This window comes from Monodelphis domestica, chromosome 7, assembly GCF_027887165.1.
Source record: "Monodelphis domestica isolate mMonDom1 chromosome 7, mMonDom1.pri, whole genome shotgun sequence".
NCBI classification, from domain to species: domain Eukaryota; kingdom Metazoa; phylum Chordata; class Mammalia; order Didelphimorphia; family Didelphidae; genus Monodelphis; species Monodelphis domestica.
Genome location: NC_077233.1, coordinates 263,831,581 through 263,852,892, shown reverse-complemented (window position 1 = coordinate 263,852,892; position 21,312 = coordinate 263,831,581). Strand labels below are relative to the sequence as shown.

At 37.6% G+C, this 21,312-nt stretch overlaps 1 protein-coding gene across 5 annotated transcripts in view; it reads right to left on the bottom strand.

Annotated features, from left to right (window-relative positions):
- RNF38 (ring finger protein 38) overlaps nt 1-21,312 on the bottom strand; it is a 228,885-nt gene that overhangs the window by 122,013 nt on the left and 85,560 nt on the right. For 4 of the 5 annotated variants that reach the window (XM_056806714.1, XM_056806715.1, XM_056806716.1 and 1 more), the window contains exon 2: nt 12,936-13,006. In XM_056806714.1, the coding sequence (XP_056662692.1) occupies nt 12,936-13,006 (71 nt within the window). Of the gene's footprint in view, nt 1-8,311; nt 8,507-12,935; nt 13,007-21,312 lie in introns of those variants that run through there. The other variant, XM_056806718.1, reaches the window with a different exon arrangement.

Below are 21,312 nucleotides of genomic sequence, written 5' to 3'. Positions count from 1 at the left end.
TCTCATATGAAGACGTACTCCTGGCCAAAGCAAACCCAGTTTATATAAAAATATTCCCTTTCAATTCTGTCTCCTCCTGCAGATTGTGTTATCATTCCTACTGTAAAAATGGGTCTTCTTGTTGTTATAATAAAAGGTTTAGTTCACTGAATATAATGGTACATCACTAAAGTATTACAGGAACAGGAACAGGTGTGAAGGAGGGAACCCAGACTAGTAAGAGTGATACAACCGTCTCCTTCCCCTTTCCCTGTCAGTTACCACTCGGGGCCCCTTGAGGAACTGGCTGAGGGGATCTGATGTCACTCTCCCCAGTCAGCCACTTGTGGATGATTTCAATGGCTCTTCCTCAGAGGATTCAGAGGCAGGCCCTAGTCAGGGACCCTACCACAGAAGGAAAGGACTCAGGTGCTCTTTGTGAGACCTGTCTCTAGTTTCTTGAAGTAACCCTTTCTAATATTATTGAGAGGCCTATACGAAAATCTGACTGCTACAGATGGCTTATTATTAGGGTTCAGGTAAACTGGATGAGGGGAGAGGGAATAGGTAGCCCTGCCAAGATCCTACACAGTTCATGATCTGATGGGCCTGTAATAATGTCCAACAGACATCTCCATCCCTTCCCAGCTAAAACCCTTTCTATTAACTTATTTAACTTAATTATTAGTTTGGCCTTAAGAGAAACGTGTAGGAATAAGTTCAGAGAGACAGGGAGGGACAAGGGAGCTGTGTCCTCTTTTGAGAGTCCCACAGTCCCATCCCGTCCCGTCCATCCCGTCCATCCCCCCCATCCCTGGGGCCTGAGATACCTTTCTTCGGGTTGAGGGAAGTGGTAGGTGTATGTTGGAGGCAGGCCAGCTATCAGCTTGAAGGAAGAAGCAGGATCTTCTCAGGTGGCTTCAGTATCTCTTCAGCCCCCAAAACTGGTCCTGACAGCTTCAGGTCCCAGGTCAGAAGACCCAGAGGTTCCTCAGAATTCCCTCAGAACCATTTTATCTCCCAGAAGTCTTCGCTCCTCAACTGCCATTCAATTTCTTTCAGTCCTCATCTCAGAATTCCAAATCTCTCTGCTCTCCAGACTTATACTACCTTCTCACTAATCTTTAATCTCTCCCTGTTTGCTCATTGCTTTTACCACTGTCTACAAACATGCTCAAATTACTCCCATTTTTTAAAAAATGCTCATTTGATCTATCTATCCCTGCTAGCTATTGTTCTGTATCTCTTTTATGGCTAACTTCCTTGAAAGGATCTTCTATAATTGGTGTCACCACTTCTTTTCCTTTCATTCTCTTCTTAACCCTCTGCAGTCTGGCTTCCAACCTTATTTTTCAACTAAAACTGCTCTCCCCAAATCAACAGTCCTTTCTCAAACATCATCCCTCTTGACCTTTCTGCAGCCTCTGACACTAATGAATACTTTCTTCTCCTTGAAACTCTTCTCTCTTAAGTTTTTCATGGCATTGCTCTTCTTCTCCTCCTTCGCTGATCTGCATCCAAGTCATGCCCACTGTACTAGTGGGGAATCAGGAAATAAAGTTTGACAGGTAGCTGAGAGGGAGGGAACAGATTAAGAGGAACACCACTTCCCTCCCAGGCAGAGCTGTCTAGAGAAATGGAGTTGGATCTGACCAGAGCAGAAGGGTAAGAGAAAATCTCCTTCAATCTCTGTTCCTATTTTCTTCTTTAATTGATTGTATCTATGATCCCCTTTAGTATGTTGAAGATATCTCTTTTCTCAATTAGCTAAATTATCTATTTATTAAATAACAGTTTTGGTATAATAGGTTAGGAAAGAGGGAACAGGAAATCTCTGAACTATTCCTGAAATTCCTCCTATAGTTTCTTCAGGGGTTTGAAGTTTGAAGTTCAAGTCTAGGGACTAAGTCCCAGATGATCTTAGTATCTTTGTAGGTTCAAGATGATTGTATTTCGTGGTACAGAGATATAGCTTTGAAGGAGTCTTCAAGGCTATTGCCTTCCCCAAAGGGAAAAAGTCTCTATCCAACCACTGAGACAGATAGTTAGTCTGGATCTTTTCCTATTCAATGAGGGGTTTGTAGGTAGATAGGTCCAGTGGAAATTTCTCCTTTCCTCTTCAGGTCAAAAGGGAAAAAGCTGAATCCTCAATTGATCCTCTCCTTTTCTTAGCTGGAAGTTCCATTCCCATCCCCCATTGTCAGCCATAGTTCTATTTCCCTTTTTCATGAGATAACACTGAAAATCCAGTTCTTGTATTTCCTTCAATATTTCTCTTTTTCACACCATTAAGAGGGGGTAGTCCCCAAGGTCCTCCCCTGAGTCTTTTCTTCTACCTCTACACCATTTCATCTGGTGATCTCATCAGCTCCCTTGGATGCAATTATCATCTGTACTTATCCAGATACAGCCTCTCTTGACCTCCAATCTTGAATCCTCAGTTGCCAATTAGACATTTCAAAATGGACATCATAGATTTTAACTCAACATATCCAAAACCAAATTCATTATCTTTCCTGCTCTAAACTGTTCCCTCTTCCCAACTTTCCTATTACTTTCAAAACCACCACCATTCTCCCAGTAACCCAGGCTCATAATACTTGACTCTTCACTCTCTCCCACTCTGTTGGCCAAGTCTCGTTTTATCTCTTGTACATTCCTTCTCTCCTACAACACTGTCACCCCTTCAGGCCCTCCTTGCCACACACCTAGATTACTGCGACAGTCTGCTGACTGCCCTCTTTCTGAAAGTCTCTCCACACTCTGGTCTATCCTTCACTCAGCTATCAAACTAATCTTCCTTAAGTGTAAGTCTGACCGTGTCATCCCTCCTCTACTTCACACTCAATCAACCCTAGTGACTTCCTGTCACCCTAAAACTGAATAGCCACTATTGGGATTTCTTAATCTGTCCCTTCCCTCTATGGCCAGACTTTCTATGACCTCCTCCTTAATGTTCTATGATCCCGTGACGATGTCATTGTTGATGAGTCGTTTCATTCATATCTGATGCTTCCTGACCCCATTTGGGGTTTTCTTGGCAAAGATACTTCAGTGGTTTATCATTTCCTTCTCTAGTGCATTTCATAGATGAGGAAACTGAAATAAACTTGGTTAAATGACTTGCCCAGGATCACACAGCTAGTAATTTGTCTGAGGCTAGATTTGAACTCAGAAAGATGATTCATCCTGAATCCAGGTCCAGTACTCTATCCCCTGTGTCACCGGTGCAGTGGTCATTACTGTTCTAAAAAATAAAAAAATCCATCTCCTGATTCTGGGTCCTTTCACTGGCTAGTTCCCATCCCTAGGACTATCTCTCTCCTGTCCATTTTCTGGCTACATCCTAGCTAAAATACTATCATCTGCAAGAAGCCTTAATAATAATGCCTTTTCTTTGTTGATTATTCCAATTTATCTTATAAATAGATTGAACTAATGTTTACTTGTCTCTCTGATTAGACTTGTTTGGGTTTTTTTGGCCTTTCTTTGTATCCCTAGCACATAATAGGTACTTAACAAATGTTTTCTGACTAATTCTTGAGTGATATATATTGACCTTTCTCTACCCATACCTAAATTGATTAAGATATTAGCTCAATACTAGTCCTCCTAAATTCTATGACTTTTCTCTTTCTGAGGGGAGTTTTACAACTAAAGTCTAGGCAAGAAAGGGACCATCTCCAGATTCATTGTTCTCCCATTAATTGAACTGGGAACCTTCTGAGTCCTAGTTAATGGGTTTCTAAATACAGTTTCTGTTTTACTTGAAGTAACACCTGTGTCAAAAACTCTCTAAGGGGGGGAAGCTGGGTGGGCTCAGTGGATTGAGAGTCAGGCCTAGAGACGGGAGGTTCTAGGTTCAAATCTGGCCTCAGACACTTCCTAGCTGTGTGACCCTGGGCAAGTCACTTAACCCTCATTGCCTACAAAAAAACAAACAAACAAAAAACATCTCTCTAAGGCTACTAGATAAGCAGGATAATTTCAGAAATATTGGATGATGAATATCTGAGAAAACTTGGCTACTCTCAGCAATGCATTGATCTGGGACAATCCTGAAAGATTTAATAGTGGATATCTGCTTCCTCTAAACCAAGTGATAATTCTTCTTTCAAGAGCACTTGTCTTATTTATGGCTATCTAGTTCACATTTTAAAACAAAAAATAACTATTATTCTCTGCTTGTTATCATGATGGTCATATTTTTATCAAAAGCTGCTGTGATCTGACTGATGAGGTCATTCTTGCTATTTTTAGGCTCAGAGATGATGCTAATTCTCTGGAATTAAGCTTCATAGATGTTGACTCTTTAGTCTTCTTTCAGAGACATTCTTTACTAAGATGTTGATCTAGACCACAGTTGTAACACAAGATAATACTGATTCATGTACTTTGTGGTCATTTTTGCCGGACTGTTAGGACCTCTGGCCTCTAATACAATGACTTTTTTTTCCTAGAGTGCCATCTTGCAACAGAGCTCTGTAAACATTTGTATTAGAATCAATATTGTCAGTGCTACTCTCTTGCTATGAGCTTCTTTAGTTCCTTTGTGAAGGGATGCTCTAGGAGTAGATTAAATCTTCTCACAGTAAGCACACTCAGGCAATTTTGTGCTCCCAGTCCAAGAGCTATACCTTCTAGCTAGCTTATTTGGTGCCAACAGATTAGGTTATTAGCAGTATATGGACTGGGCTCCCACAACCCTGACCTTACTATGAATTAATTTTTAATCTCCCTATTCTGTGTAGTGTTTTTCAATTTCAATATACTATTAATGTTCTTATTTTTATTCTTTGGGTCTACTTATAAAATTAGGCAAAAAACCATATGAGTTTCCAGTTCAAAGACAATACCACACTTATTATTGTCAATTTATGAAATTGTATTTGGCAAATCAATGATGCTAAATATGCATTAATAAACAATTAAAGTTGTATACAATTAATATGCATAAAACAAAACAACATAACAAGCAAATGAGTGTCATCAACCATCAGAAGTAATGTCAGTCACTTTGCATCTACAATCCTATAAATTTCAACAGGTAGATGAGAGAAAATAGCTGTGATAAATCAAACAACAACAAAACCTCAAACATAAGCCCCCATGTCTGACAGGGTCTGAGAGTGGATGATGTTTTGGCAAAGCCTAGGTGAGATGATCAGCTTTCTCGCTGCCTGCTACTAGCACACTTTCCTTATTTGCTCTCAGACTGGGGTCTACATCAATCAAGGAGGTTTATTTTGAGGGAGGCTAAAAAGGAGAAAAATAAAATGCCAAAAACCAGTAATCGGGGTCTAGGCCGAGTGAAGAGAGGGTTGACAGAGGAATGAAATGAAATACAGATTACTACAACATATACCAATTCTTTTCCTTCTCTAGCTTATTCTTCCTTCTAAAGGGGAAGGGCAGGGGGCCAGGAGGAGGGGAGAGAATATTATAAGAAAGATATGACTTAAGAAAAAACATAACATCTTAAACTCAATATGCACAAAACAGAATTCATTCTCTTTCACCCTAAAACTCTGCCCCTTCTGGCAGTGTCATCCTCTAGTTCTTCAGAGTCATAACCAAGGTGTTGTCCTGGACCCCTCACTAGCTCCCACCCCCATATCCAAACTATTGCCAAGCCCTGTTGAGTTCCCCTTGGCAACATTTTTCCAGATGCTCCCTTCCCTCCTCGGACACTGCCCTCATCACCTCACACTGATGAGACAGCTTGCTGGTGGATATGCCTGCCTCAGGTCTTTCCCCATTCTAGCCCATCCTCCATCCAGTCCCCAATGATCATCCTAAAGTTCAGGTCCAACCATGCTCCCCCCACCAATACTTCAATGGCTCCTTGTTGCCTCTTGGGGGCAAATACAAAACGCTCTGTTGGACAGTGCAGACGCTTAATGACCCAACTCTCCCCTCTTTCTGGTCTTCCTCACATCTCATTTCCTAACATGTAGTCTTCCATCCAGTGTCACTGTCTCCTGGCTGGTCCACCAAGATGACCCCAGTACTTGGTTCTCAGTATTTTTTCTGGCTCTCTATCATGCCCAGTAGGCTGTTCTTCCTACTGACCTTGGTTTCCTCTAAGCCACAACCAAAATCCTATCTTCTACAACCTTTCTCAACCCCTAGGGCCTTTCCTATATTAATTATCTCTTATTTATGTTCTATAGAGCATGCTGCTAACATATTTGTTTGCTTCTTGGCTCCCCTGTTAAATTTTAAGTTTCTTGAGGGCAAGGACTTTCACACAAAAACCCCTTAGGGAGTCACATAAAGTCAAATGTGACAGAAAGGACTGAACAAACAAAGTTTGCCACCCCCCCCCAAACTGGTAACAAATAAAATGGATGAATAATTACAAAAATACAAAATAACCAGATGAATACAAGAAACAGAGGGTTCAAATAGCCCAATCTCAGAAAAAAGAAATTGAACAAACCATAAAGTGAGTCTCAAAGAAAAAATCTAGGACCAAATGTCCTAGTGAGGTCTAACAAATGTTTAAAAAACAAGAAATTCTATAACCATACATGCTATTTCAAAAATGGATAAAGAAAAAGATCCTACCAAACATTTTCTATGAGACAACATAATCCTTTAAACCAGAGTAAGAGAAGACAGAAAGAAAAACAGAAAACTAGTATCTCTAAAATTGATTAAAAAAATATTGAATAAAACAATATCTGCTATGACCATTTAAAATTATACTCAAAGTACAGGGTCAGTTCAACATTAGCAAAATGACTAGTAATAAATCCAATTCTTAAAAATCAGGTGATCATTATCAATATATTCAGATAAGTTTTTTACAGAATATACCATTTCATTTTTAAAACATTTAAAAGCATGGAAATAAGTGGACTCTTCCTTAACATGGTTAACAGTAGCTACCTAAAACAAAGAGAATCTAAAATATTCTTTTATTAATCTAAAATGAAAAACCCTTGAGGCCTTTCCAATAAGATCAGGGGTAAAGCAAGGATGTCCACTGACATCAGTGTTATTTGAAATTATTCTTGGAACATTTGCGATAGCAGTGATATAAAAAAAAATTGAGGAAATAAGTATGGGTTAAAAGAGAAGCAAAATTAACATTTCTTTGCAGATGATATAATTTATTTAGAAAATCCTAGACAGTCAATTGAAAATTAATTGAAACAATAAACAACTTCAGTAAAGCAGCAGGATTTAAAATAATCTCACAAAAAGCATCCACCTTTCTGTACAATACAAAATAGGAAGAGAAAGAAAAAGAAGTTGCATTTAAATTAACTACATTTACCCAGACACACAAGAAAATTATGTGATTATAGATATAAATGCCTATTTATAGAAAGAAATGTAGACAGATAATTCAAGAGATTAATTACTCAAGGTTGGGCTGGAAAAATATAAAAAGGATTATATAACCAAAATTGATTTACATATTTAATACTATACAAATCCAACTTCCAAAGTATTCCTTTATAGAACTAAGCAAATAAAAAATTCCTCCAAAAGAGTAAAAGGTCAAGAATATCAAAGGAAATAAAGAAGAAAAAACAGAATTTAATAAAGCTTAGCAGTACCAACTGCCTCATTATACCATAAAGCAGTAATCATGAAAACTATTTGGTATCAGCTTTAAAAAGTAGAAAACTTAATTAGTAGAATATATTACATAAATAAGATCCAGAAGCAAACAGTCACAGTAACATAGTGTCCAATAAACACAAGCATCTCGACTATCAGCATTGAACTCAGTAGTTGATTAAAAACTGCTAGGAAATATGGAAAGCAGTCTGGCAGAAATTAGGTTTAAACTAATAGCTCACACTACATGCCATATTAAGCACCAGATGGATACAGAATCTAAATCTAAAAGGTCTTCTCAGTAAGTACATGTATTTTAACAAAAATCTTGATCAGAAAAGGGATATGGATCACAAGAGATAAAATGGACAACTCCACATACAATTGAAAACCTGTGACCTAAACAAAATCAAGGCACTGTGTAAAGTTAAGGTAAAATTAGGGCTATTGATTGAATATATTATTTTAGTGGTTACCGGGGATTTAAATTCAATCCCAATAAAATACTCAAGTCAGTTTGGGATTTTTATGGTGGTTTAATTAGAATAGTGGGAAGAAATTAAGAAGAACAGAGAAAGGAAAGGGTATAAGATTTCTCTGGCCTAGCCTAAACCAAGGGAAGTTCAGAGACCTCCGTCTCCTCAGAAGATTAAATGTAGCTCGGCTTCCAGCCACGAGGTCTCCTCTGAGATGAGGGGCCTCCTAGGAGGATAGTGCTTTAGGAGGTAAAGGAAAGGAGAAATCAGTAGCCACTCACCAAGGTCGCTCAGGGAAGATGCCTCACCTAACCACGCTACAAAGTTTCTCCCAGTAACCTCGCCGCCAAGCCGCAAATGCCAAACCACCACCAGGAGCTCCCAACCTCGACAAGAGAGTCCAATGTCTCCAAGAGAGAGCCGGGAGAGAGGAAGTGATGTGAAATAAATAGGTCGTTCTTTACATCACTTCCTGTGTCTCACATGTACCAATGGTAGCTTAAGCTTGACTTAGGGTAGCCCAGGGGGTCTGTCAGTTGTTTCTGATTTGTCACTTGCTAGCACATGTCGGTCATAGGCCATCCTCCTCACAGTTAATACTTAAGTGGGGGTGTAGACACTCCTGGTTGCTAGAATTCTAAAGACTAACCAGGGTGGAGTAAATCTAAAATTCACAATTAGGGTTAGGGTTAGGTTGTAAATTATCTTGATAACTATCTTGATATGCTGAGAGTTGTTCTTCTGTGTGTGAAGAAGATGTGTAAGTCTGACTCTATTTACCTGGGGCTCAGAGTGATTTGGAGAAAATGACTGTCTTTGTGACCCAAAGTAACCTCAAGAAAATGTCTTTGAAAATTGCATACTGGCTGAAGTGGCTGGGAGTCAGAACTCTCAGCCCTGGAAGAGTAAGTAGATTGAATTTGGTTTCTACGTCCTCTAGCTCCTCCCAAAGCAGTTCTCACAGTCTCTTTGGGAAGAGCTAGCCAAAAGTCCTTGGGCTTCGCGTAAACACATCTGGTCTCAGGCTTGGTATCTTCTGGTCACACATCTTCTATCCTTGGTCCCAGACTCTCTTTCTCTGATTGAGTTTATCATTTGGCCTCTACTATGGGGTATCTGGGCCCAAGACTCAATATTACTGAAACTTGAGACTGAGTCATTCATACTCTTACCTTGTTGTCTTATGCTAAAAATATGTAGCAGAAAGTTTTTATTAAGTACCTTCTAGCCCCACTCCTGCCTGCCTTCACTGAGAATTATACAAATAGCTGCAGGAATTTGGAATTATTGCAAAAGGGCTTTAAAAGACTGTCTGCCCTTTGATCCAGCCATAGCACTGCTGGGTTTGTACCCCAAAGAGCTAATAAGGAAAAAGACTTGTACAAGAATATTCATAGCTGCGCTCTTTGTGGTGGCCAAAAATTGGAAAATGAGGGGATGCCCTTCCATTGGGGAATGGCTGAACAAACTGTGGTATCTGATGATGATAGAATATTATTGTGCTGTAAGGAATGATGAATTGATGGATTTCTGTAAGAAGTGGAAAGACCTACACAAACTGATACGGAATGAAATGAGCAGAACCAGGAGAACAATATACCCAGTAACTGAAACATTCTGGGACAATCCAATGTAATGGACTTTTCTACTAGCAGCAATGCAATGATCCAGGACAATCCAAAAAGACTTTTGCGAACTGTAATAATTAAAATGGGTTTGACAAATAAAAGAATTTTTAAAAGTTGTGGTCACTGTTGAAAAAAATTAACTCGAGTCAGAAGACTGTTAGTAGCTTTAGTAGCTTTATTACAGCAAAATAGTGATAGTAAGAGAAAGGGAAATGTAGGAAGGAGATAGAAAAGATTGCCTAGCTAAAAATACTCTAAGCCTGGGTGCCTCCAGACCACAAATGTGAACTTGAATGCAAACCTCACCAGCTCACAGACACCAATGACCAACGCTGAAGAGGCTGGACCTCAAAGGGCAGTGTCTCATGCCAAGGAGGCAAGAGTCTCACCCAAGTAAGCATCCCTCTTCAGTCCGAGTCTCCAACGCGGAAAGACGAATCTTCACGAGAATTCAAAGTTCAAATCAGGAAGCCGAAATCCAAAAGACTCTGAGCTGTCCAAGAGCTTGATCCACTCAGGAGTCATAAGACCCCAAAGAATCTCAGCAGAGCTCAAGCCCACAAGGCAAAAGATGGCAAAAAAAAAAAAAACAGCCCAGGACCCCAGAGGCTCCCACTTATACACAGTTTTCTCCACCCATCATCTCTCTGTCACATCTCAGGAATCAATCACAAGTCTCCCAATTTGCCTAGCCATGGGGGGTGGGGGGTTGGGGGGAGACAGTGCTTGTGGTCTTTTAGGGTCCGGACTTCCTTTTCTAGTAAAATGTCCTTACTAAGTGTTAATTTCTAAGTGTGAAAGGCAGGGCACTCCAGGTTCTTGATTAACAAAATAGTCAGAGGTTAAATTCTCTTTCACAGAAAGGTTCACAGAAGGAACACTATCCATATCCAGAGAAAAAAAGGTTGGAGAAGAAATGCAGAAGAAAACACATGATTTATCTCTTGCTTATATGAGTATATGATTTGGGGTTTTGAATTTTAAAGGTTACTCTATTACAAAAATGAATAAACTGGAAATAGGTATCAAGTGATAATACATATATAACCCAGTGGAATTCCTTGTCAGTTCCAGAATGGGAGAGGGAAGAGGGGACACAGAGAACATGAATCATGTAACCATGGAAAAATATTTTTAAAAAATAAAATAAAAATTATATTTAGATTAAAAAAGTAGTTGTCTATCAACTATACTTTGAGTGCCTACTGGTATTAGATCAATTTGCTCCCATGCATGTGTCCTTGCATAATAAAGATTATCTTGATTTTAAGGGATTGTAACTCTCAGTCCTGAGAAGGTGGCATGTAGATCACCCCAGGATGTTTGCTCCCCCATGGGGGAAAGAGAAATATAAGCTCTGTAAAGTTCATGCCTCAGTTTAAAGCAGTTAGAATTAGAAGCAAAACTATTAAATAGGAAAAAAAAACTTTTCAACAAATTTTCTTGAAAAATATCTGATATCCAAAATTTAGAGGTAACTGATAAAAATATATTAGAATAAGCACAATTCCCTAATAGATAAATGGACAAATGAAATACATAGTTATCAAGAGAAATGTAAAGTATCAATTGCCATATGTTGAATCAAATGAGATAATATAGTTAGGTAAAGCACTTTGCAAATTTTAGGCACCATACAAATGTTGGTTCTTATTATCATATGAAAATATGCTCCAAATAAATAGCAATTAAAAAATACACATTAAAACAATTCTGAGGTTCTACATCACATGCATCAGCTTGGAATAAGAATGAGAGACAGAGACAGAAACAGGGAGAGACAGAGAGAGAATAGTAATTGCTATAGGAGCCATATGAAAAAAATGTACTAATCCAATGTTAGTAGGACTGTAAATTGGTCCAACTATTCTGGAAAATAATCTTTAACTATTTCCACTGAAATACATTGATCTTTGGACTCACTAAAGACACTACTAGGCATATACTAGGGGAAAAAAGAGGGAAGTAGGTGGCGCAATGGAGAGAGGACAGGGTCTGGAGTCAATAAAAAGTCTTGAGTTCAAATCCTGTTTCAGACACATACTAGCTACGTCACCCTGGGCAAAGTACTTAACCTCTGCCCTCAGTTTCCAAAATGGGATAATAATAAGTGTCTACCTCCCAAAATTGTTTTAAGGAACAAATGAGAAAATAATTTAAAAGGGCTTAGCACAATGTTCAGGCAGCTAATGAAGGTGCTTAATAAATAGTTGTTTGTTTCTTTCTTTCCTCTCTTTTTCCTTTCCACTCTCCCTCTCTTCCTTCCTTACCAAAACATTTATAGCAGCTCTTTTTGTAGTGGCAAAGAATTGCAAACAAAGTGAATATCCATTAAGTGGGAAATAAATGAACAAATTAAATTATGTGAGAAATAACAAAGGGGGTGGATATGGATAACGTTGAGAAGGCTTACATGAACTGATACAGAGTGACTACAACACTGTAAAAGGAAAAGAACTTAGAAGGAATTAAAAAATCTCATCAGTGAAAACACCGATCGTGACTCCAGAATAGTAATGATGCCTCCTCCCTCTTGGGTAGGAGGGAGGCAATGAACTAGAGATTCATTTTTAGATATGTCCCATATGTGAATTGTTTTGCATGACCATACATATTTATTAAATGAAAGGGTTTTTATGCAGTGAGAGAACTATAGAGTGAGTAAATGAATAGTGATAATGATGCAAAAAAAATGATGCCAACGAAATATTTTAAAACACCCTGAAGAGAAAGAAGTTCAGAAGGGAACACAGAGAATCAATGAAGTTTTGCATACATTAAAAATAAATTTTAAAAAACAACTAATAAAAAGTTAGAGTTTCATATATAATCCTTTTTTTCTTTGTACATAGAAGTGTTCTTATGTGTTGATGTATTACTTCACACAAAAAAATTTTAATAGAAATATTAACCCTGAAGGAATATCTCAAATTATATAATGACAGATTTCAGGAAAAAATTATCAACACTAGGGAGATAAATATTGTTAGTATGAAAAATAACCCAAGATGAAACTAACTCTAAGACAGTTCCCTTAGGACATCACTACAGGGATGAAGGAAACAGGGATGAGGACAAAGAAGGGACTCGACTCATCCCTGAGGAATTAAATTCAGATATTCTGGAATAGCTGACGATTGGGAATTGGGCTAAATAAGCATGCCAGTAATTCCTACCTCATCATTTGGGCAGATGATCACCACTCAGTTATATAAATGAATAAAACAGAAACAAGGGCATCATGCATTTCATCCAAGCAGACATTAAGAGGCCTCACCTTGTCACTGTCCTCATTACAGATGTGGTCATGATGTATTGTCTGGCACTGGAAAGAGGCACCAAAATTACCTATAAGAAAGGAAAGGAAAAGAAGTTAATGAAATCGCAAAACCCCAGCACTAAAATATCAGAATATGGATAGTCAAAAAATATTTTGCCCAACAAAAGAAAAGATCTTGCATATGCAGAGATCCCAAACTTGACCCAATTAATGGACTAAACTGCAAAGACTTATTATTGCATTCTATATATTCTATATATTATTGCCTTAAGAAATTTACAAGTCAAAAATCACTCATGACATGTAGATCACCAAGAACAACAAAAAAGAAAATGAGGAATGTTGGAAGGGTAGCAGGAAAAGAGATACACAAACGCATTGTTGTGGGGGCTGTGGACTAGTCCAGCCATTCTGGAAAACAACTTGAAATATATACATAAAACCATTTAACTGGGCCTTCCTTTGACCCAGCATTACACCCTAAGATCAAAAAAAAAAAAAAGAGCTGCTCTTTCTGTAGTGGCAAAAAGCTGAAAATCAAGGGGGCACCCATCTAATAGGGAAGAGCTAATCAGATGATGAAATGCAAATGCAATAAAGTATCTCGGCACCATAAGAAATGAAGAAAGGGAAAGTTTCAGACAAACCTAGGGCAATTTGCATCAAATGCTGCAGAGTGAATTAAGAAGAATCTAGAGAATAACTGAAGACAATAACAACAAAACTACAAAGAAAAACAAATTCTCCCTGCTGTTGGCATCATGGCCAACCTACTGAATATGAAGTAAAATGAAACCTGAAGGTTGTAAGATGACATTTCTCTTATTATCAGTGATTTGGAGCATTCTCTGTTTTTAAAAATGTAGAGAGTACTTTAAGGTTCCCCAAAAGCTTCACAAATACTGCTTTATTTGATTCTCACAATGACTCAGAAGTAGGGGCTTTTATTATCCCTATTTTACAGATAAGGAAACAGATCGAGAGGTGATTTGCACAGTCACAGGCCTAGGACTCTAGCCACTCTCTCACCTTGCTTTCAGATGTGATACAAACTTTTTAAAATTTTTTTCTTTAATTTAGGATAGTTTTCCATGGTTACATGATTCATGATCCCCCAAACCCCCACATTCTTTCCTCCCCCCTCCCAGAGATGACAAGCAATTTCACTGGGTTATACACATATCATTGTTCAAAACCTATTTCCATGTTATTCATATTTGCAATAAAGAGAACTTTTAACATTAAAACCCCAATCACATCCCCATCAAATCATGGGATCAATCATATGGTTTTTTTTTTCTGTGTTTCTGCTCCCACAGTTCTTTCTCTGAATGTGGATAGTGGTTTTTCTCCTAGATCCCTCCAGGATGTCCTGGATCATTGCATTGCTGCTAGTAAAGAAGTCCATTACATTCTATTGTACCACAATGTATCAGTCTCTGTGTACAATGTTTTCCTGGTTCTGCTCCTTTCGCTCTGCATCACTTCCTGGAGGTTGTTCCAGTCTCCATGGAATTCCTCCACTTTATTATTCCTTTTAGCACAATAGTATTCCATCACCAACATATTCCACAGTTTGTTCAGCCATTCCCCAATTGATGGGCATCCCCTCATTTTCCAGTTTTTTGCCACCACAAAGAGCGCAGCTATGAATATTCTTGTACAAGTCTTTTTCCTTATGATATCTTTGGTGCACAAACCCAGCAGTGCTATGGCTGGATCAAAGGGAAGACACGCTTTTAAAGCCCTTTGGCCATAATTCCAAATTGCTTTCCTGAATGGCTGGACCAATTCACAACTCCATTAGCAGTATATTAGTGTTCCAATTTTGTCACATCCCCTCCAATATTTATCACTTTCCTTTGCTGCTATATTGGCCAGTCTGCTAAGTGTAAAGAGGTACCTCAGAGTTATTTTGATTTGCATCTCTCTAATCAGGAGGGGTTAGAACACTTTTTCATGTACTTATAGTTTTGATTTCATCCTGTGAAAACTGCCTATTAATGTCCCTTGACCATTTGTCAATAGGGGAATGGCTTGATTTTTTGTAAAACTGACTTGGTTCCTTATATATCGGGGAAATTAAACTTTTGTCAGAGAGTTTTGTTATAAAAATGTTCTTCTAGTTTGTTGCTTTCCTTCTAATTTTGGTTGCATTGGTTTTGTTTATACAAAACCTTTTTAATTTGATATCATCAAAGTCATTCATTTTACACTTTGCAATGTTCTCTATCTCTTGCTTGGTTCTTAAATTCCTTCCATTCCCACAGAACTGACAGGTATACTATTCTATGTTCACCTAATTTATTTATGATTTTACTCTTTATATTTAATTCATTTACCTACTTTGAATTTATCTTAGTATACGATATAAGATATTGACCTAAACCTAATTTTCCCATACTGTTTTCCAATTTTCCCAGCAGTTTTTGTCAAATAGTGAGCTCTTGGCTTATCAAACACTAGCTTACTGAGGTCATTTACCCCAAGACTACTCCACTGATCCACACTTTGGTCTCTTAGCCAATACCATATTGTTTTGATGACCATTGCTTTAGAGTAGTACAATTTAAGATCTGGTACTGCTAGGCTACCATACTTCACTTTTTTTTCATTATTTCCCTTGATATTCTTGCAAATCTGATATAATCTTTCAGGTAGTTATTAGCAGTTTTAAATTTTTCTCTTGTAAGCAGTTTGTTTAAAGCTTGTGCCAATTTATCTCCTGGAGTGTAACCTCAGAAGTGTATATTTAATAATTGAAATTTTAAGAGCTAATGTTCACATAAAGCTTACTGTATTATAGATGCTGTGCTAAACACTTTATAAATATTATCTTTTTTTTTCCTTCTAAAAACCCTTACCTTTGATCTCAGAATCAATATCATGTATTGGTTCCAAGGCAGAAGAGGGGTAAAGGTTAGGCAATGAGGGTCAAGTGACTTGCCCAGGGTCACATAGCTGGGAAGTGTCTGGAGCCACATTTGAACCCAGGACCTCCCATCTCTGGGCCTGGTTCGAAATCCACTGAGTCACCCAGCTGCCCCCTACAAATATTATCTTGATTGATCTTTGAAACAATTCTGGGAGGTAAATCCCATTACATTATACCCATTTTACATATGAGGAAACTAAGGCAACCAGAGGTTAAGTGACTAGCAAAGAGTCACATGGCTATTAAGGGCCTAGGCTGAATTTGAACTCTCAGAAAGATGAGTCAGAAGCCCAGCATTCTGCCCACCTGTATTTCTATAAGTTATCTATATATCTTTTATATCAAATCCATAATATTTGATACAAAAAAATTTTCCCAGTTGATTCCTTCTTGCTCCATATATGTTAATTTTTTGTTAATTGTTGCATAAAAGCTTTTCAATTTCATGAAATTAAATGTTGCTAATTGTCCCTCCCTTGTTTGGTTAAGAATTCATTCCCTACCCCTTGGTACAAAAAGTAGTTTTCCATCTAATTATTTCATGGGATGATATTTAAGGTTCAAATCACCATTTGGTCAGTCAACAAACATTTATTGAATGCTTACTATATGTGAGCCAAAAAACTTTTAAAGATAGATGGAAGACAGAAGGAAGGTGGCCCAATGAAGAATTTCATCCAAGCAGACATTAACAGAGGCCTCACCTTGTCACTGTCTTCATTACAGATTATATGGGGGGAGGGGGGGAGTAAAATAAAGGATGAGATAGGACCGCTGCTTGGAAAAGGGAGGCTGGATTATGATAGAAAAAAGACAGAGTTGCCAATCTCTAAATTTGCTTTCTGCCTCCTCACCCCACCCCACAACCATCAAGAAGAAAGCTCTCTGGAAAGGAGAGAAGAAAAATGGCTGATGGCGATTTGAAACCTCAGTGAAGTGGGCAGGTAATAAGACAGGATCTAGCTATTTCCTGGCTTCATGTTTCTCCCTTCCTAGTTTTGCTCTATGGTTAACCAACTCAAATCCACCTTGTCTTCCGTTCTCCCATCTCTTGCCCTCATGTCCTATGTCAAGCTCTTGCTTTACCAAACCCCATTCCTGAATGAGCCTCCATCATCTGCCTCTTTGGCTCACACTTGTGTATTGCTGAACACCCCTGCTCAGAAGGCACTCCCAATTTACACAATCCCACCTGGGGCCTCCCTGCAGCCAGACACTCCTTAGACACCCTCTAATTAATTTTGTCTCACCACAGGGACTCCTCCAAACCTGCCCATCTCCTTAAGCCCCCCTCACTACCTCTCAGTACAAAACCTTGCCTCAGTCTTTCCCGAGAAAATTAAAGCCATTCATGCCAAGCTCGTTCTTTTCCCCTATTTCCCTAATTTGAAATAATTGTTTCAACTATTTCAATATCATGAGAGCCTTTAACTCTACCTCAACTGCTTCATCCACTTTCGATGACAAATTAAATTTGGTTTCAATGGACCTCAAAGATCTTCAAACATAAGGAAAATTCTCCTACTTATTATGGTGCCAGCAAATGGAAACACAACAAAAGCTTCAGGTGGTACTAACATTTAAAAAATAAATAAAAACAACCCGAGTCAATATAAAATTCTCAGAAACTATGTGCTGAGACAAACACAGGAACTATATATATGAACACAACTACAAAACACTCTCCACACAATTAAAACTAGATCTAAACAATCGGAAAAACATCAACTGCTCATGGGTGGGACGAGCTAACATAATAAAAATGACCAAACTACCCAAATTAATTTATTTATTTAGTGCCATACCCATTGAACTACCAAAAAACTTTTTTACTGAATTAGAAAAAACCATAACAAAGTTCATTTGGAAGAACAAAAGATCAAGGATATCCAGGAAAATCATGAAAAAAAAAATGCAAAGGAAGGAGGACTTGCAGTCCCAGGTCTCAAACTGACCTGTTTCAATTAGGGTTAAGTGGCTCCATAGGGCAGCTAAGTAGCACAGTGGATAGACTCATATTCCTGAGTTCAAATCTAGCCTCAGACACTTAACTCGCTGTGTGATGACCCTGAGCAAGTCATTGAAGTCTGTCTCAGTTTCCTTATCTATAAACAAGCTGAGAAGGAAATTAGCAAACCATTGTAGTAATTGCCAAGAAAATTCATTAGAGTCAGACATGACTGAAAAACAACTGAACATCATCATGGTTCCATGACCTTTTGTTTACCCTACTCCAGAAGAATCAAAGTCAGACACAGAAGGAATTTAAATATATGGAGGAATTTTCCAGATGAACAAACACTGCAGAGGAAAAGGCTTTTTTTTTTACATTTGTAATTCTATAAGCAACTTTACACAATTGCAAGCTTTCCTTTTGATGTCCCAGACAAGGTTTTTTAAAAGTCTGTTTTCATTTATTAAATGCATCTAATTTTCTCTGGGAAGTTTCTTGTGTTCTCGATGTATTCTGCAAGGACACTTTCAAGATGTTGTTTCAGTTTACTAGGTTTCACGCTATGTGCAGTTGCAAAACCATTCACAGAAAGCAAACACAGTAAACTTTCCCCTGCATCAAACAACATTAGTGAATCCCATTGATGAATAAAACTGGTCATATTTTTGAGATTTAGGTCCCTCCCCCCTTGGAGTTCCCATATTTCCACTATTTAAAATGTTTCTGTATCTTTGCTTATACTAGTTTTACCTGCTCCCATGAGTTCTCTGTTCAAAATAATTATTTACTCATCACAAAGGGATATTATTTCACTTAAGAGATAACGATCTAAATATTGGGAGATATGTAAAACAGACCATCAATTTTTAAGATAAAAAAAATACAAAAAAAAACATACAAAAAAGTTGTGTGGGTATATGTACATGTGTTTGGGAGGGGTGCTGATGGAACATTGTGTTTAGGATGATAAATTCATTATTGCCAATTGTATCTCTGCTTTAGTCAAAACACACTGGAATAGCATATTCAGTTCTGGGCACCATACTTTGGGAAGGCCATCAATAAAGTTGGCCTTGAGATGGCATAAAAGGAGCATCCATTGAGGAAATTTAGTCCTGGAAACAGTCAGGTAGGGGATAGTATAGATTGTATAGTATTAGAAGGGTCATCAAGTGCTGAGGGATTGATTACACTTGTGCTTCTGGGCCCCAGAAAACAAAGAGTGAAGCAATGGGTAGAAACTGAAAACTTTCCTGATAATTTGTTATGAAAAAGGGAAATAGTCTGTGTTGGGACAGATGAGGAAAGTTCCTCATCACTGGAGGTCTTAAGGCAAAAATTGAAATAGCACTTTGCTGGATAGATCGAAGAGGAAATTTTTTTTTTAGTTATGTGCCCTGATGTTTCTTCTAAATCTGAAATTGTATTATTTTTGGTGTTTCAATTAACACTGGTTTCATTAATCAAATCACAGGATCTCAGAGAGTTGGACTTATAGCATAAACCACTAAGCAGATATGAATCTTCTCTGGGACTATTTTAAATACTACACTCTTTTAGAAATTAGTTTTTTGTAAGTCCTCTGCTAGGGGACTAAAATTACTCCATGCTAGAAATACTGGTTCTTGCAGTATACCACATAATTTTAAAATTCAATTTGTCAGTTCTATGAGAAAGACAAAGATATACCCAGACTGTATAATACTTAAATTCAGATTTAAATGTAGAGCTTTCTCTAACACAAGCTGCTGAAGTGCAAAAATTGGAATAAAAGAAGTCTGTCTGGAACTCTGACAAGATGAATTTCATTTCCAGAAGTACAAAAATAATTGTCTGTTTTAGAACATAGTTACCTCCCCCTAAAAATTAATCTATGAAGCACTCAATACCAAAGACAGCATAAAAGTTGACTCTTCTATAAGAAAAAAGTTGACTTCTTTTGAAACTTAAAATGTTAAGTAATTAGCTTAAGCCAGAAAAAGGCACTCTTTTCTCCACACCAACAACTAAGACAGAGAACAATATATAAACAACCATCACAATCATATAAGGAAAAACAACACCAGGACCTCAAATCAGTGCCGTGACCAATTTTGACACTGATGAGCAAATAGATCTCTAAACTCTTTGTAGAGAAATGGGAAACTAGAGATAATGAGGCATGTACCCACGTGACTCATGTGTTAGTCTGTTTTTCTTCACTGTACTTTGTTATAAAGGGGGAGTGGATCCTACAGTGGGCAGTAGTTATTAGGAAATGACAGTGGGATAAAAGTGTTAATGAAACAAATAAAAAGAATAGATCATAACAAGGATCTCATATATATTAAAATATTCAAAGGAGCTCTTTTGTGGTATCAAAAAGACTAGAAACAAAGAGTGCTGATTGACTGGGGAACAGATAAATAAATTGAGGTATACAACTCTAATTGAATACCATGGCACTGCAAGAAATGAGGGCTATGAGAACTCAGAGAACTATGGGAACACTTGTATGACCTAGTGCGTGAAGCAAACAGAACCAAGACAACATACACAATAATAATGAATATGAAAACAATACTAAAAGACAAAATGACCAATACTGGTCCTGGGGAACAGACAAGGCTTCCTTTTCTTGGGAGAGAAGTCAAAGAACTAATGGAGTAGAATGATGCATATGCTGGCTCATTTTTTAAGTAGTTTTACTAAACTATTTTTTTTTGTCAGAAAAGAGTTAAAAAGGGGCAAAGCTATATCAAGAAATTATTGTAGTATAAAAGCAGCACATTAATCAACCTCAAATAATAAGAAAAAATGTCAACCCAGATTAATCTTACTTGTTTTGTTTTTTTACAAACTAGTTGAACTAGAAGATCCTAAAAATACTACAGATAGAATTATTTCAGTAGAGTATAATAAAGTTACTAATATTCCTTTTTTCTGCATTTTTCCTTTTCATTTTCAGTTCCAAATTCTCTCTCTCTCTCTCTCTCTCTCTCTCTCTCTCTCTCTCTCTCTCTCTCTCTCTCTCTCTCTCTCTCTCCCCCCACCCCACTGGGAAGACAAGAAATATGATACCCATTATACATATAAAGTTATGATCAATGACACATGTAAAACCCAAAGGAATTGCTCATTGGCTATGGGAGGGGGGTGGGAGATGAGCGAAAGAACATGATTTATGTACCCATGGAAAATATTCTAAATTAATTAAATAAGTTTTTAAAAAATAAATATGCATATAAAGTTATATAAAATGCATTTCCAAATAAACCATGTTGTGGAGGGGGAGGGAACAAGAAAAAATAAAGAAAGAAAAAATGCTTCAATCTATACTTGGATTCTATCAGTTCTTTTCTCTGGAGGTGGCTGGCATATAAGAAAGTTTCTAAGGTATTATTTTATACAAATTGCAGAGATGGAGGCTGCCTTATAATTCAGTAAGATGAATTTCAAACTGATAAAATGATGGAAACTAAAGAAAAATAATTAATAGGTTGATA